The 18,279-nt window shown below is 39.1% G+C and overlaps 2 protein-coding genes across 3 annotated transcripts; one reads left to right on the forward strand and one right to left on the reverse strand.

Moving 5' to 3' along the window:
- The first annotated feature begins 844 nt into the window (after positions 1-844).
- LOC148369460 (zinc finger MYM-type protein 1-like) lies at positions 845-7,288 on the forward strand. Its single transcript, XM_088331489.1, has 2 exons — positions 845-1,070; positions 2,653-7,288. The coding sequence occupies exon 2, from the start codon at positions 2,668-2,670 to the stop codon at positions 5,209-5,211; it is 2,544 nt and encodes an 847-aa protein (XP_088187615.1). The 5' UTR covers positions 845-1,070; positions 2,653-2,667; the 3' UTR covers positions 5,212-7,288.
- Positions 6,870-14,527, reverse strand: nufip1 (nuclear FMR1 interacting protein 1). Of its 2 annotated transcripts, none has more exons than XM_088331491.1 (10): positions 14,160-14,527; positions 12,874-12,944; positions 12,686-12,790; positions 12,544-12,606; positions 12,380-12,456; positions 12,209-12,301; positions 11,679-11,860; positions 9,867-10,007; positions 9,556-9,794; positions 6,870-7,946 (listed from the first exon to the last, which is right to left on the reverse strand). In XM_088331491.1, the coding sequence occupies exons 1-10, from the start codon at positions 14,383-14,385 to the stop codon at positions 7,374-7,376; spliced, it is 1,770 nt and encodes a 589-aa protein (XP_088187617.1). In that variant the 5' UTR covers positions 14,386-14,527; the 3' UTR covers positions 6,870-7,373. The 2 variants fall into 2 exon arrangements, with proteins under 2 accessions (XP_088187617.1, XP_088187616.1); XM_088331490.1 differs by having other exon boundaries at positions 6,874-7,946; positions 12,874-12,950; positions 14,160-14,526.
- Between the last annotated feature and the right edge of the window lie 3,752 nt (positions 14,528-18,279).

Consider the following 18,279-nt stretch of genomic DNA (forward strand, 5'->3'; position numbering starts at 1 on the left):
AAGAAAGGGGGGAATAGAACAAAAAAGAAAAAAATACTGAAATGAAAAAGTAGTGAAAAGCTGAGAAAAAAGAAACAAAAGGAAGGGAAACAAAAAAAGGAAACATTTTGAAAAAAAAAGCCAGAAAAAAGAAAAGAAAAAAATGTAGGAAAAAAAGTAATTAGAGAACAAAAAGAAAAAAGGAGAAAAAACGGAAAAAAGAAGAAAACGTTTGTGTTGCATTCAAACAATTTCCAATTATATCAAGTGAATCTTGTTGCCAACATTGTACTTCCACTAAAAAATGTGATTAATACAGTTCTGTATCTTACAACCGACGAAATAAGCCCCCCAAAATGTTAATTTTATGTGACAAAATATATCAGGAAATAAAAAATAAATGGCTATCTTGTGAATGAATTGTAAGAACAAACGACGTTTATCGGCAGTACAACCTTTGCAATAGTACATGAGTGAATTCATTCAAAAGAGAAAAATAATTTTGCATTGCCGGAAACCCAGCAAAATGTAACTTGATGTCAGGTTTTGGACATGTTTGATGATTAATTATCTTGCCACACTTGGGATTATGGTTGCTCACTGTTGTTTCATGCGTTGCTCACCGACTTTGTGTGAACGCTCAGACCCGTGGAAAATTAGAGGGAACATTGCCAGGGACCGTCAACAGTCAACACAATCAGCTGTAAAATTCACAATCTACGTCCTATTTTCCTGCGTATTTGCAGTAATTCACGCCTAAACGAGTGAGATAAACATTGTGATGTATTCTAGATGAAATCGAGAAAACGTTCACGTTTCGTCTTCTTAGCGCGTCTCCCAAACGCCATTAGATGGCAATAGTGTGACGTATTAAATTACGACCTGCTGTCGAATCACCATCGAAGAAAATAAGAGGAAGTTGGCGGGGACTTCCTCGCAAAGACAACAAAACAACTGCTCTGAAAACTGGAGCGGTGTTCTAACAATTATATAAAGACGTGTATTTTTTCATCGTAACGCTGTGCCAGGAAATCCGACATGGAAAACGGGAAGCTAGTGTTTGCGAGAATCACATCGTTTGCACGACCAAGGTATGTGCAATTTTTTTTGATACAATGAATGAATAATTGAAGTCCGTGACCTGTAGAATAAAAGCAGTGAAATGTCGAAATAAACGGTATGATGTCCATTTTGTCAGTCATATTTTGAAGCCAGGTGAATTGTACAATCTCAGTTGTCAATTTCACCACTTTGACTCTAAGTAGACCAAGAACATCGCTAAAATCATACTCCATCATCTGCAAAGGACCATAATTGTGGAATGGCTTGGGCAATGAATCGAAAACGTGTCAAGGCTTCGCAACTTCAAGCGAGAATACAAAACAAAATTGATTCAAGGTTACATTAACGAATTATACATGACCGTCCTTATTGTTCATATATAACCAGGAATGTATGAAAAAAATAATTTAAAAACATGCATATATCCATTTATCCAAATTATTTTATTGAATTAAATCGCCTCTATGTCATTGATATCAATGTTGGAAAACATCGTATGCAATAAGATTAGACAAGACACAACAGGGTAAACAAGTAATAAATAATTTAAAGAGAAAAAATATGAAATACTGTCAGTATGAGTTGGCAAAGCTATTTACAACTGTGGGAGGCACAGTGGTTGAGTGTTTAGTGTGTCCTGGGCACAGTTCTGAGGTTCAGCTACCAGTATTCCTGTGTGGAGTTTGCATGTTCTCCCCTTGCTTGCGTGGGTTTCCTCTGGGAACTCCGGTTTCCTCCCACATTCCAAAAACATGCAGGTAAATTGGCTTGTCCAAATTGTCCCGTCCAAATTATGCCAAGGTGTGACTGAGCAAGTGGGTTGCCTGTCTCTCTGTGCCCTGCGACTGGCTGGCAACGAGTTCAGGGTGTCCCCTGCCCACTGCCCAAAGACACCTGGGATAAGCTCCAGCACCCCCGCGACCCCACTCAGGATAAGTGATGCAGATAATGGATTGACGGATGGATTTACACCACAGTGCTTAGAGACTGGCCCAAGTTATAATTATAGTGAAAAGGAATAGTGCATCGTAACAACAGTGCAATGGAAAAAAAAGTGCAATCACATTAAGAAGCAAGGAAAATCACCAAACAAGTTGCAAGGTATATATTTTCAGTTTCAGGAGCAACACAAATGTTTAAGCCTAATTTTGTGCTTGATTCCTTTCAATCAATTGGTGTGAGGAGAAATTATAATCCTACATTTGTTATCTAACTTTTTTTTCTTTGAGTTATGATATGTGATTCTTATTACATTTAAACTCCTTGTTATAAAGAGTGATTACATGATTTGATTAATGTGAAAAGTGTTTGTACTGTCAAGGGGACGAGACCAAGATAAGCTTTATATTTGTCTCATCAGCCCTTTTTACCCTTCTGATTTCTCAAATGTTTGTCAAAGTTGTTGATTTTAGATTAATTGTAACTTTGAATTTTATGAACAAACAAAAATAAATGTCAATCAATCAGTCACTCTGCTTCAATGTAAAAAACACATTTTGAAACACTTGCATTAAGCACAAATTAAAACACACCTAGTTGCAGTTGTGTTACAGCAAAATGCAGACTGTTGATGTCACTCCAAATTTAAAAGTCTGGAATTTTATCTTGCAGATCAGACGGTTGAGAATGAGCTCCACTCTAAAGGTCCCACAGCCCATACATGTCAAAAAGGAAAATGTTGAGCTACATCTGCCATTTCTATATCTTAAAATAAAAGCAAAGGATCCACAGAGGCCCCTTGTGATGGAGGAAGAGGTGGACGTCTGCAAACTGCCTTCGACTGTTGTTTCTGTGAAGATTGAAAACTGTGATGACGACGCACCGGAGTGGTCACAGTTTCAGACTCCAAGTAAGGAGTCCAGTGGAGGACCACCACCAGAAGATCTCCTTGCTCCACTGTCAGACAGCGAAGATATGAGGAGCGAAGCAGACTGTGAAGGAGACAAGATGAACTGCTTTGAAAAGGAAATGACTCTTGGCAACTCTAGACCTTCACAAACAGTCGCAAACTTTTTAAATTGCTCAACATCTGAAAAAAACATGGTCTTACCATCTAATTTAAAGGAATTTTCTCAACTGGACTTTCAGTCAAAGCAGGAAGTACTTATGAAAGGACGACCAACCCCAGAGCTAAAAGGTTTGCTTCAGACTACGGGGAGGGCAAACCGCTCGTTCCAGACGGACTGGTACACGCGCAAAAGTTGGCTGTGTGGATGTCAAGCAAGAAACCGTCTTTTCTGCTTTTCTTGCCTTCTTTTTTCAACTTCGGACAACGTCTGGACTCGGACGGGATATTGCGACCTGAAAAATTTACCGAGAAGCCTCGTCAAACACGAGCAGTCGACTGCGCACATCCAAAGTCAAATTGCGCTAAAAACATTCGGAATGTCTCGGATAGACATGGCTTTGGATGAACAGCGGCGACTTAATATCAGGGTGCACAATGCTAAGGTAAAGGAGAACAGGGAGATTTTAAAACATTTCATAGATGCCACGTGCTTCCTGGCAAAACAACAGCTGGCATTTAGTGGAAATATTGAAAGTAGCACTTCTGTTAACTGCGGCAACTATGTTGAGTTACTATATGCTTTTGCTGAAAAAGACGACAGGCTAGCCAGACATTTAGAAACCTCCACTGTATTTTCCGGCCTGTCAAAAGGAATACAGAATGATTTAATTGAGGCAGTCGCTGATGTCATCAGAAATGACATTAAAAAAGAGATTGGTGCAGTTCCATTTGTTGCCGTAGAAGTAGATGAGACCACAGATATTACAAACCAAGCTCAGATTTCAGTCATATTACGATTCGTCGTTACATCTGAAGCAGGCTGTGAGGTGAAGGAGGCGTTTTTGGCCTTGGATGATTTGAGCTGGGACATGCGTGCTCCTGCCATTGCAGAATATGTGCTGGCAGTCTTGGAAAGGTATAAGTGTGTTAACAAGCTTGTAGCTCAGACGTATGATGGGGCTGCTGTAATGGCTTCAGAGCTTAATGGCGTACAAGCAAGGATTAAAAAAAAAGTGCCGGAAGCCATGTTAACTCACCGTTATGGGCATAGGCTGAATTTGGTGCTGATGCATTCAGCAAAATGCGTGCCGGAATGTCGCTTATTTTGTAAAACGGCAGAGGGACTAGCATCATTTTTTAGCAAGTCCACCAAGAGTGCCGACCTGCTGGATGAAATTGTCAAGCGCCGTTTACCCCGAGCAGCACCTACGAGATGGAGTTCAAATTCGAAGTTACTGCAGACAATAAGCATGCATCGAAATGATATGCGCGCGCTATTTGGCGATATTATGGAAAATCCTGACATGTGGGATAATGACACGCTAATGCTGGCAGCAGGGTACGATCGGTGGTTGTCGGATACATCCACTTGCTTTCTCTTGATGGTGTTTGATGACATTTTCCATAAAACTCAAACACTTTTTAGAGTGCTCCAAAACAAAGTAATGGACACTGAATATTGTCTTGTATGCATCCGCGACACTGTTGCTACTCTCGAGCGCATGACACAGGGGTTTGAAGGTATATGGGACCGTTTTGAGCAGAAGTACGCCACACTAGGCCTGGCACAGAGTGGCGACGGACAGTCAATTAAATGTGAACAAAAAAGAGTGTTTGGTGACATCATGGAAATCATAAATTGTCAAATGAAGGCCAGGTTTGATCATTTTGGTGAACTGGCTTATTTTGGCTTAGTGGACTGCACAAAATTCAGTAAAATGTCTCAACAGTTTGATGAAGCAAAGCTGCAGAGCCTGTCTAATTATGACGAATTAATTAACCTAGTGAATCTTAAGGCAGACCTTGTCGGACTGTATAGTTCTCAAACGGTGAGGGAAGAATGTAAATCTCCCGAAGAACTTCTCTGTTTTTTGGCCCAGAAGGATTTAATTGAAACCGTTCCTGAGGCGACCAAGTTACTCCGGCTCGTGCTCACTGTGCCAGCGACTACAGCACCGAGGGAGTGGTCGCTTTCCACACTGAAAAGACTGAAAACATTTAGTCGGAACAGGACTGATCAGGGACCACTTTCTTCACTGGCAGTGATATTCATTGAGAGAGAGCGACTTTTAAAACTGAAGGAAAGTAAGGAAGAGTTTTACAAGCAGGTTACTGAAGCTTTCATTCAAAAGGAACGACGTATGGACTTCATTTATGAATAGAGGCTAAATGATATACAGTGGAACCTCTGTTCTCGACCATAATCCGTTCCAGAACCCTGTTCGAAAACCAATTTGGTCGATCACGGAAAATCGTTTTTCCCATTAAAAGTAATGTAAAATCGTTTTAATCCGTTACAACACTCTTAACGTTTACTACGAAAGTAAACATGAAGCTAAGCCAGGCTAATCGTACGTTCGCGTTAGCGTAATCTTCCGTACGAAAGATTACGCTAACATGAACGTGTAAAAATAAAAAAATCAGGTAGTTTACACGTCATTTGGCACCCGGGTCTCCACAACAAGTGGTGAGCGGTTAAAGGATAAAGAAAAGATTTATGAATAGGATTTCTTACCTTTGTGGTGGTCTGCAGAAGCCATGCTCTATTCCCTCGAAAGAAGGGAAACTCGCACATCTTCATATTTTGCTATTATTTCTTTCTTAAATGCAATAGTTGTACGCACTACTCTTCTTTTTTCACTGTAGCAACTTTGCTGCTTGCCCGGACCTTCTTCCGAGGCATAATTAGGGGCCAAAACACTCAGTTCACAGATATTAAAAACGAAGGCAAAAAGGAGTGCGCGTTCACGTGACAACAGTTCTTCACAAGGGGTGGGGGCAATCTACACCCGTACGTCGCTCAGCATCGCCCCTAGCGTACCGGCGTTCGAACTCCGATTTTTTGAACAAAAAGCGAAGCAAGAATTTCTCGAATGTTTTTGTCGAGAACCGATTTGTTCAAACTTAGAGGCGTTCGAAAACCGAGGTTCCACTGTATTTCTAAGTAATGTTTTCAAGACTGCAATTTAGGTATTGTTAAAATGACTACACAGGCAATTTTTTTGCTCATTATGTGAAAAAACACTCATTCAAAAATTATAGCACACATTACAATTGATAGAAGAAAACCTGTAGTATCTCAATTTGGCATTAAACATTTATATAAAGCCAAACCTGGTAAGACAAATGCTGGGGGCGCACTGGAGGAAAAACCCTTTTGTTGTTCCTTGGATGATAAAACTTTGACCTAGTCCTGTATTTTTGATTCAGCTGTGAAATCTTAAGACTATCATGCACACCTTTTACTGCTTAGCAACCCTGTTTTCAAAGATGAACCCACTAGGGATTCATATTATCCCATCCAAGTAAATGGAGCAAACAATTTGGGTTTGGGGAAAAGCTAATTAAAACAAACTGACCTGAAACAACTGTGCCATTTCAGATTTATTTAACTTAGCAATTTAACAACCAGGAACTTGAAAATAACCAGATAGTAAATTGTATAAATGCAATAAAAACGATTTTGATAAGATTCTAAGACTATTTTGCAGTCAGAAGTTTACGTAAGCAATAGTATCGCTATGTGGTATCGGTATTAATGACTACTCAAGATTTGGGTACCCCGTGTCTTAAATAAAACTTGAACACTGTAAAATATCTTAAGGGACAGTGTGTATTATCCCAAAATTATGTAGTTTTGATACAAATGTCTTGACCTAGAAGTATTTAAATAGCAGTGGGATAAGAAAGTTTATGTATTCTTATTAGATTTTTTTTTTTAATTTAAAAAAAAAATCGACTAGAAGGCTCAAACACTCACAATTAGAATATTTATTTAGGGGTCAATGGCAAACTATTTTACAGGCATAAAAAAGATCACAATTTTGATTTTAAAGAACAGTTTGAAAGTGTAAAATGATTGACAGGAAAGGTTAGCCTACATTTGACTAGTCTTGTAAGCCATAAGGTAATGAAAAAATGAAATTGAGCAGCTTCCAGACAATCACATTCATAAACCTTTTTTTCCTAAAATATAAGATTTGGTTATCAGCTTTTAATGCATTCTGTATGCATTTACAAATTTCACAAAGTAGAATACAGTGAGCGATGAGTAACAGTGCAATACCATACATATCCAGCTTTATTGAATGATTGTTGTAATCCATATATCAGTATTTGGTAAAAACAATTGGAAAAAACAACAATAAACGTCAAATATTTATTTCAAGTTTTCATACCATGTGGAAAAATAAAGAAAAGAACAATGTCCTTAAATAAAAGATGAAAAATATTTTACAATTGTTGTGCAAAGTATTGTTTCATCAAATCAATTCACCAATAATACAACAAAAATAGTGATTTTCTAGACAAATCAATTTTTCATTTACCATATTTCATCATCATAAATACAGGCAGATTTGTGGTTGTCTCCGCTTGTGGTTTCTTCTTCCTCATCATTTTCAACATGCTCTATATTTATTGAACAATCCACAAGTTGCTTGGTGGGTTTTTGTGTGCTTTGAGCAGCTCCAACACCTTCAACATCTTGTGAGTCACATGTGCCTTCTGGACATGATGAACCAGATCCTGCTTGGTCACAAGCTGTTCTAAATTTTTGACATGTTAAATCCAGGACAGTTTTGTCATCAGGTCGGTCAAAACTAGCTTGGTCATGGTGAGGTCTCAGATCTAAACCTTTGTGTGCCAAGCAGTGATCAACTGTGGTCTTCTTTGTCTCGATGGCTGGAACATTTCCCACATTTTCACCTTCAGGAGACTCGGGCAAAGTCCGACTTTCGATCCTAACATCCTGGTCCGAAGACGTGGCGCTCTGCGTCCGGTCAATGCCTGACTGGAGTTGAGATTTCTTATCCAGCCCAAAGAAGTCCTTCCGGACAACGAACCGGACACACTGCAGAAGGATGTTTCTCTCGTGGCGGATATCTGGGGCAAGCAGCTGAAAAAAAACATTCTTTTGAAAATTCACAATATACTGTATCAGTGGCCGCAAGCCTACTGAGATAGGCGGTGCAGATGATAGATGGACTGTATCAGTGTTTCCCATAAATATTAAGATTCTGGTGGGCCGTCAAGGTTTAATTGGTCCTAAAAAGTCTAATTTTGTATTAATAAAAGTAATATATATTTTTCATGGTCAGGTGCAAGATTTGAAAAGTTTGTTACTCTCAGCTGCCATCTCCTGGCTTTTAGTCATGATTGGAGCCTTAAGCAGATGTTTGTTTATCATTTCCATAATAGTACATGCAGGCCTTCTATAGAATAGAAGAAAACCTGCAATGACCAGCATGACGTCTCTCTCCAGCAGTCCCTCCAAGGCCTTTCCTCAAACCTAATGGCTTCCGCTGCGAACAGGTTTGACATTGATAAAACTCGCAGTCTGTCTACTGTCTACTTTGTCGACATCGTTTTCGGTCCAGCCGAGACTTCTCAGTGAGGTTTGTCTCTGGGGTTCCTTGTGACTACACCTGTATTAGTCATTCCGTGCTTGAAGCACCGCCTCTGGCGGTCAGTAGGGACAAAATAGAACAAAAGTTACACATGTAACTATGGTTCTCTGTGACCCGTACGACCGCCAGAACATCTTGTCACTTGGAATCCTCATGTTCTCGCGAGAAGATTCTGAAGGTAACGCACCTTTGATTAGACTGGAATTTATTGACATTAATGAGACAAGAGCGATGGAGTGGCTATTTTTTGGTTCCTCGAACTGCTTGAAGCACTGCTTCAAGTGGTCGTACAAGACTCAGAACCCTATCTACATTCGTAACTTTCGTAAAATTTGACATTGACAAATATCGCGTCTCCACTAAGTTAAACCTTTTTCAACTCTCCGTGACCAGAAAAAAAAAAACATTTGGCGCCTAACGTTCCGTGCAGGAAACTTGGCCAGCACCTTGTCATACTGTCTGCATTTTTAATATAGCGTAAAAACCAGAGCTGCCTTTGCAAGCAATTACAAAAATTCACTAGGAGCAGAAAAACACACGTGGCCCCTAAACACTCGAAGAAAAACCCGGTCATGGCAGCAATCACAAGGGCAGCAGTACTGATATTAAATACTGTAATACAACAAAACAGAGTATTACATTAGATCAAATGTGAAAACCACATCGGTGGAACGACCTATTACCTTGGCGATACAATATGTTATATAGCACCGCATCGGAAAAACACTCGTTTTTAGTCAATTAGATGACGAGCAGATTTTTTTCTCATTAAACTCCTGTTTCATGTACTATGCTTTGTGACTGTGACATGCTTGCTGTGTCATTGCCTTTCAAAACTAGTGTATTCAATAGTTTACAAGAGCACATAATTATTATAGATCTAGCTTCTTGATTTTGCTCTAAAAATGCACCTGTTTTTTAATTCAAAATGTAACAAATTTTATTCCAGGAGTGCATGCCCCAGACTCTCCTAGACTGTCCACCCACCAGGCTCTTATAGAATTCAATGGGAATCACCAGCTGCATGCATGCTTTCTCTAGCTAAACAGTTGAGTGACGAATTTAAATTTCGCCTCGATAGATGCTTCATTGACTCACCATCTCAAGAAGAGTGGGTCGCCTTTTCTGCGGAACGTCATTGTATCTACCGCGGCCTCGTCTTCCTCCTCGTCTGCCGTGTCCTCTTTGGTTATTTGACTTATTCAACTGAGGACACGATGATTCGGTAACGCAAGTGTTTAGTGTTGACCCTTTGCCGTCCACGAAATGTCTGTTGTTCTGGTCTAGCAAATCCTTGTTTTCATGGAGCAATTTGTTGGTTCTTTGTATAGTACACTCTGAAAAAAAAAAGGAAAAAGAAAATCACACTAAGCTGCAACACAAAAAAATGTCAAAATGGTTAAACCCACCCTGTGGTCCTTCATCGGTTTCACTCTCGCTCATGGAGCCATAGCTGGCTACTAGAGATGCCATTGCGCCGCTCATTTGTTTCGGCGCCACAAAAAGACCCGCAAGCCTGGAGTTAGCGTCCACGTCATCTTTGTCAGACTCTGTTGAAAAGCAAAAACATAGACATGCAGTATATGTTAATGAGAAGCAAACATATTAAAGGGTAGTACAATTAGGTTTCATATAAGTGTCACAAAGGTTTTTTTCGTTTTTTTTCATTTTGGCTGAATTTTGAGTTCAACAACTTCACAAAATATTGTAGTAGTCAAAGAAGCACACTAAATTTGACATCAAAAGTCTGCTTTTACTCTAGAAATGGCAGTTTTTAATATCAAGTTGCAGGGCTATGTTATTTATATATAAATAAGAATTTACTGAATTAGGGTTTTTTTAACCACTGAGAGGAGATAAATAACACACACTGTCCCCTTAACATGAAGATTATTATTATCTGTGATAGTGCATCCAGTAAATAAAACAGCACTTACATAGCGATGATTTTTTACAACACTTTTCCCATACAATAGTATTGCTGCATCCATCCAATATTCTCCTAACCAGATATTCATTAAAACTATAGGTGAGCTTTGCATGATAATGGGAAACCTTTAGGAAAACTTTTAGATCATCAACATTTAGAGATAAAATCAACAAGCCACTAATGCAGGGGTCAGGAACCCTTTGGACCCAAAAATTCTCAATAGTATTATATTTTGATATTTTTTTTGAGAGCCATACTAAATATTTTGAGAAAAAAATCACCAAAATAGACAAACCCAACAAATCAACAGACAAAATCTAATTTTCCGTGCATTTCTTTGACATTTATGAAATAAGAATAATGCTAAAGCCTGTGTCCCATATCAACAAACATTTGCACATGACGTAACGTTGCCTTCCATTGCAGAATGAGAGCCATGACGGACGACAAGAAGCCACCTAGCAGACAGCACTTAAATAAGCGCATGAGTTGAAACAAATATGAATAACGACAGAAGAATAGAACTAGGGCTGCAACGAACGATTAATTTCAAAACGAATCAGTCGATTATTTTTTTGATTTATCAATGAATCTGATTTCTTCAAGCAATTCTCATTTCCTCCACTTTATTAAAATATTGAAGCTTTGGACTGATAGAAAAATAGTGCACAAGACAACAAAATATTCTGTAATATAAAACAATAAAAAATACAAGTGTCTCAATTAACTTGACAAAAAAAAAAAACGTAAAAATCTATGCTGAAAATATGTAAGATACTCTTTTCCTACTGCCTTATCCCAAGATCATATTCTATTTGGACTTATCATACAAAACCTAAATCAAAGCAGGAGAACAAAACCAGGGAAATCCATGAGGATGAAACACATACCCACAACCGATGGGCACGTGGTGAGTATAAAAGAAATTTATTATTATTTTATTCGCTCATAACAGAATAAAAAATAACTTAATCTAAAATATAAATGAATAATAAGAATGGAAATTAAAACTTTCATTGACAGATGAACATAATTATTAGGTTGAAACGTCAACAGTGAGCCCAAATAAGGCGCTGGCATCCCATGAAATCTCCTTTGCACTCGTCCAATAGTAACAAAATTCTCAATAATGGACAGATTATTAGTTTTTGTCATTGGTCGTCATTATACTTGACTTCAGAAATAAATTAAATTTGTTCCAGCTTTTATTTAAATTGATTCTGTCACAATTCAATATCTACAGCGTTTGATTCATGGTTCAGCCTTGTGTGGCTTCCCAACACTCACTCACCATTGTCACTCTTGGCCAACACTCCCAGTGGATCACCATTTTGACAAGGTCGGGTGAGTTGTGGCGGCTTCTCACACACAGCGCTAGCCTCGAATGCTTGCAAATTCTGGGGGTGTTGTCGTGCCTGGAACCGGTGATGACCTCTCCCGCGCCATCTGCCACGTCCTCTGCCTGTCATGCGCCTGAAAGTGGAGATCCGAAAAGAAATTTAATCTGGTAAACAATTCCACAAGGTCCTCCGGGCACTCCGGTTTCCTCCCCCATTCCAAAAACCTGCATTTTAAGTTAATTGGCCGGTCCAAATTGTCCCTAGGTGTGAATGAGCAAGCGAGTTGTCTGTCCCTGTGTGCCCTGCGACTGGCTGGCAACCCGTTTAGGGTGTCCCCTGCCCACTGCCCGAAGACTGCTTAAGTGGTCTCAGAACCCCTGCGACTCTACTGAGCATAAGCCGTAGATCCAATTAGCGATTTTGGTCCATTTTGGTTATTTCTGACCCGAGTTTTCTTTTATATGAGTGCAGAGTCACAAACCCAAATTGAGCAGTCTCCAGAACTGCTCCAGTCTTCTCCCGTTCCTGCATGAGTTTTTTCTTTTTCTCCACATTCTGTAAAGTTGGATAGTTCCTAGAAATGAGAGTCAACGCTCAAGTCATGGACTGCCATGTTAAATTATTTGCTGGCATCCATATTTTGAATACACACTTGCGTCTCTCCTCTCTCCATTTCGCAATCTCTTCCGCGGTATCGAGCTTGATTCGCTTCATTCCTGGGGCGTGAGTCTGCAAAGACGTCAAGTTTATTTCATTTAACTACAAAAAAGGAACAACATGGCAGAGAGAAAAACATTTTTTCTTGTGTCCTCTTACATTTTTCCAATGAATTTTGACTATTTTCTCATGTGCCGCAAACGTACAGTCCGGTACAGAACACTAAAAGTTAAGTGACATAGAATTAAAAGCAATTTGCTAATGTGAAGAAGGTCAAATCTGGGACCAGTAAAAAGAATACCTTGACATGTTGAGCAACATGTTCCTCATACTTCTCCCGGTTTTTGAATCCTCGGTCACACGTGTCACAAAAATTCTTGAAGTCGGCTTCCATGTTGTTTTGAAGCTACAATTTGAGAACGTTCCTCGCATAAGCTTACTGTATATCAAGACTCTGTGGCATGAAGGATAAAAAAAAACTACACTGACCTTTTTTCCAGGGTTGCCTCCTGGTTGCCATCTACCAAAATTTTGTTGGCCAAAATGATGCCCACCACGCCCTGAACCTGGAGAACAGAATTTACAGATTTTGATTTTGTTTTTGTTTCCCAAGCAGCAAATATGAGCGCAATTTTACAGTGTGCCTTTAACACAACTAGATGTAGCTGTATTCTATTCAGCAACTGAAAACGAGTGCTAAAAAGTACAAGTAAGGATCAAGAGACTTAAAGTGGAAAAAACTGCACCATTTTTATTCATTTATTTTGCATAGCAGCAAGAAGGCTGACAATTTTATGTTCGCTACCTCTAAGCGACGTTCATGTTGTTGGAAAAAAAACGTAACTTATGAGTATTTCTAAAAATGCATGTGTAAGGCAGTACATATATTTTGGATTATTATTGAAATAGTATTTTAATAAATTAATTGAAGTTTTTGGACAACGATCCATCCATCCATTTTATGTGCCGCTTATCCTCATTAGGGCTGCGGGGTTTTTGTACAACTAAGAGGCAATAATACAAGAAAGAAATCCCTTAAATAAAATGTATATTTAGTTTTTTAGTCAAAAGTGTCACTTGTCAGGCATGTATACTGTACTCGTTTGTACACAGAATTCAAATATGGAAAATTGTATTTCAGAATGGAATTATTACAGATGTGGTACTTTTTTTCGCAGCAGCATTTATGAGCGTCATTTTGAATTAATATCTTGTAAAAAAAATGCAAACATCAAAATAGCAATTATTAAAGGGACAGTATGAAATTGAGTGCACTCTAGTTGTACAAAAATCTTTACTTCAGTAAAAAGACAACAAAATGATTTGAATAACAGGAAAATAAATATCAACATTCATACCGTTGTTATTTTTATGAATATCCGTAAGTGGAACAATTTGTATTTCTTTTACATAGCGAATGCATACCTAAAAGTGGCCGCTATGTTTGTCTACCATGTTGATGTTATGCTGTGCTCATTTGACACTAGGTTGTGTTCTCTTTACAGTGCCATCTAGTGGTTAAATATCATACAATGTACCTTTAATAACTTTAATAAACAATTTTGTTATGAATATAATCTTTAATGATTGTAACAATCAACGTAATGGCAAGCTTCAACATTTCAATACAAAAAAGTAACATCGCTTGTTTTAGTTTTTTTTTTTTTAATGCACATTTAGTATTTTTGTATAAACTGGCGCAGAAAATTACAGATAATTCTTAGGATTAGAAGGGTCATGATGTGAAAAGTTTGTTCAAAAATATTAGCTCTCACCGTATAAAAATTGAGCTCCATAATTTCCTGACGTGGGTCCAGACGCCGGTTGGTAGTTCCAATTGGCCTGACCACAGTAGGCCCGGCTGGGTTCGGGTTCGGTCCAAGTCCACATGCTGGGGTGGAACTTGCTTTTCGAAGCGGGCGCCTGAGCTTGTGGTAGCTGGATGGAGTTCGGAGGAGGACAGTCGAAGTTGGGTGGAGGATAGAAGCCGGCATTATCCATATTTCAAATTTAAAGTCTTGATTTCGGGTTTAAACTTAGAATTATATATATTTGTCCACTTGAAGCAGAGTTCACATGTGCTTGTTTTGCTTCGATCTTCTTCTCTTTGTTTGCTGTTGGCTAAAAAACGCTAAGATACGACACCGCCACCAACTGGTACAAATGTCACCATGGTTTTTGTTATTTATTTGGTCTTTTTTTCATCATCATGATCAAAATCCATTTGTAAAGCAATTTCAGGCAATAAATTGCAACTCAAAGTGCCGTTTAAAGCATTCAGTGTACATTATCTGGGCCGCTTATCCTCACAAGGTTCGCGAGGGTGCTGGAGCCCATCACAGCCGACTTCGGGCAGTAGACACACACAATAGTTAAATCAATAGTTAAATACAATAACACACACACACACATATATATATATATATATATATATATATATATATATATATATATATATATATATATATATATATATATATATATATATATATATATATATATATATACATACATACATACAACTGTTAATGTTTATATTTATCCACCTTTAAAAACGGTTTTTATTGTATTTGAAATTATTGAACTTTTTTGCCTTAAAGGATTTTTGTAATAAGTTAAAAATTAACTTTTTTAAATCTTTAATTTCCTCATATGGTATGTATTTGAAGTTTTAAGTCACCAGTGACTTGCGGTGAGGGGGGCGCAGTCATGTTTATAAATGAATGATCCGACATCTTAAAAACCATGTATTGTTTTACCTTAACTTAGAAATTAAGTAATATTTGCTGCTCATATTGAATGAAAGCCTCAATACATGGGTTCTCCTCCATTTTGGAAAAAATCATGCAACGAAAAATAAATAAATACTGAATGGCTAGACTTGCTAATACAGAGGTGTGCGCCAAATCTTTCCATGGTCTCACGGTCACCCTATTCCATGAGGCAAGATAAGTGTATGCCTCACTCGGGACCTGCAGACACTCTTGCATTACTTACTGCTCCTTTTGAATAAAAGCACCAATAGATAAGTAATCCCCCACTATGAAAAAACAAACAAACCATGAAACGAGAATAAACATTCCTGGGTGGTTTGACGTACTGTTATCAAGTAACATTTAGTATTATTTTTATGTTATATTTTCAACTACTGTAATGTATAACTTTCTGGTCTCCCGATGTCTAGCATCTAAAGTTTGCAGCTGGTTCAGAATGAAGAAGCAAGACTTTTGACTAAAACAAAAAAGTTTGAGCATATTACTCCTGTATTGGCCAACCTGCACTGGCTCCCAGTCCGCTTAAGATGTGACTTCAAGGTTCTCTTACTAAAATACAAATGTTTGCATGGACTTGCGCCCTCCTAACTCTCAGATTTGATTTCCGCCTATGTTCCTGCACGGAGCCTCCGCCCGGAAAATGCCGGTCTACTTGTGACTCCACGAGCCAAGAAGAAGTCTGCTGGCTCGAAAGCGTTCTCCATTCTGGACCCACACATGCTCTGCCTACGGACATAATATTTGCAACCTCAGTGGAAGTTTCTAAATCTAGACTTAAGACCCACTTCTATTCAATAGTTTATGATTGATGCCCACCTCATATTTTTCTTTTCCTGTCTTTTTCCCACTGCCTGCCAGGCGGTGATACAAGGCAGAAGGACGATTTGAGTTGAGTCAGCGGACCAGAGTCTGGACCTGAAGCATGTCAACGCCTGCATCGACCAGCCAGCAGAGATGGGAAGCTGCGTCGTTGCTGTCATGCACTTTCCGGACAAATTTCAACATGTTACCTATTGTTCTTTTTTATTGATTTTCACTATGTTTGTGTACCGTTACCCAGTGCTTAATCTATTGCACCCTGGTCATCCCGGAAGGGGGATTACCACTTGTGAAGCACCTTTCCAAGATTTCTCATTCTCCCCGTGCTGAGGTTTTGAGTTTTTCCTTGCCTGCATGGTGGTTTAAGATCAGGCGATGGTGTAATTGTAATCCTGTGCAGTCATTTGAGACATCTTGTTATTAAGGGCTATACAAATGAATGTCATTTGACTTGACATACTGTAATCTAGCTAATACTGTGACTAATGCTATTTTTCACGACCAGAACAAGCAGTGGACCTAAATGCGTAGCATTATACACAAAGCTTTATTAGTGGATCGGGGAAGTCAGGGCGAGAGGAAAAACCCAGCAATCCAGTGCTCACTGGGCAGGAGGAACAGGAAGCCCTCGCGCACGAAGCATGGTCGGGATTGGAAGCAAGTCGGGCAGCCGGGACGAGAACGGAGCGTGGTCGGAGATCGGAACAAGTCATGAAACCGGGATGGGAGAACGGAGCGTGGTCAGAGATCGAAACAGGAAACAGGGGACGGAATCAAGTAGGATACAGAAAAAGGTCGGGAACAGAACGGGAGCCAGAGTCAAAAAGTGCTTGCCTTGCATGTGCTGAGAGTCGCTGACGGACTGACAAGGAGCAAATGAGAAAGACGCGCTTAAATAGGAGGGCTTATTAGGGAATGAGTGGCAGCTGGGGCTGAAAGAGTGAGTGCAGGTGAGGGCAATAAATAAATCATGAAATAAGGTATGCATGTGTGACTAATCAGTATCATTGGTCTATTGCTCTATCTATGCCATGAGATGAAATGATTGCGTGCTTCACTCGGTGCATCTACAGACGCTCAGCACAGTAATACTGTGTGAATTTCCCTACGGGGATGAATAAAGCATCTATCTATCTATGTATCTATCTACTTTACAAAAGAACGTTAACACTGAATACATATTACTATTTAATATTTAGTTAAATTCTATATTTCCATGTGCCTCAGCTGCATATCACTGGAACTCACTAAAATTGAGAAATACAAATTAAAAAAACCATAGCTGTATCCCTTGTTATATTCTTATCATCACATTACCAGTTTTATGTAAATCTCAATTGCAATATGTTTTTGTTTTATAATAAATACTATTATCAAATATTTTAAAATTAATTTTTTAAACAGCCGTCAGACAGATTTAATAAACATTAGAGAAATGATGAAGCAAAAAGAAAGCTTGATGACGGACAAACATGTCAGCTTTCTCTATGCGAGCCTACTGTTGTATGAAATAAATGCAAATGTCTAACTAGGAGGATTTTAAAAAAGTGCACCTATTTAAGATAGTTTTTTTTCTTATTATCCAAATCAATGTTGTTTTTTAACTAAGCGCTTTACAATGTGCTTTACACTTACCCATTCACACACACTCTCACACACCAACAGCGGCCATGCAGCCATGCAAGGCGCCGACTTGCTTATTGGGGGCATTAGGGATTCAGTGTCTTGCCCAAGGACTCTTCGACATATAACACGTCTAGAAAGTTGTATTTTTTTACATAGTAGAATCCCTACTTAGAAGTCGCCAACATGTTTCTCTGGCAGCTTGCTGCCACGCTGTGCTCGGTGGCACTGGTTTTCGTTTGTGTAAGATAATAGCCATCTAGTAGTCAAATATTACACAATGGTCTTTAAGAATATCCATCCATCCATCCATCCATCCATTATCTGTACCACTTATCCTCAGTAGGGTCGCAGGGGTGCTGGAGCCCATCCCAGCTATCTTTGGGCAGTGGGCAGGGGACACTCAGAACTGGTTGCCAGCAAGTCGCAGAGCAAACAGAGACAGACACGTCACTCGCTCATTCACACCTAGAGACAATTTGGACCGACCAATTAACCTGACATGCATGTTTTTGGAATGTGGGAGGAAACCGGAGTGCCGGAGGAAACCCACGCAAGCAGGGGGAGAACATGCAAATTCCACACAGGAAGTTCGATCTTAAGACCTAGGAACTGTTTGGCACACGCACTGACCACTGCTCCGCCGTGCTGCCCACAGCAAAAACTATTGACCAAAATA

The sequence above is a fragment of the Urocampus carinirostris genome, chromosome 3, assembly GCF_059441175.1.
Source record: "Urocampus carinirostris isolate Australia breed hairy pipefish chromosome 3, RoL_Ucar_1.0, whole genome shotgun sequence".
Taxonomy (NCBI): Eukaryota; Metazoa; Chordata; class Actinopteri; order Syngnathiformes; family Syngnathidae; genus Urocampus; species Urocampus carinirostris.

Coding starts and splice junctions, on each gene's coding strand:
- LOC148369460 (XM_088331489.1), top strand. CDS start 2,668: ATGAGCTCCACTCTAAAGGTCCCACAGCCCATACATGTCAAAAAGGAA.
- nufip1 (XM_088331490.1), bottom strand. CDS start 14,385: ATGGATAATGCCGGCTTCTATCCTCCACCCAACTTCGACTGTCCTCCT. Junction 12,951..14,159: donor TGGAGCTCAATTTTTATACG/GTGAGAGCTAAT, acceptor TCTGTTCTCCAG/GTTCAGGGCGTGGTGGGCAT. Junction 12,457..12,543: donor TCAAAATTCATTGGAAAAAT/GTAAGAGGACAC, acceptor ACGTCTTTGCAG/ACTCACGCCCCAGGAATGAA.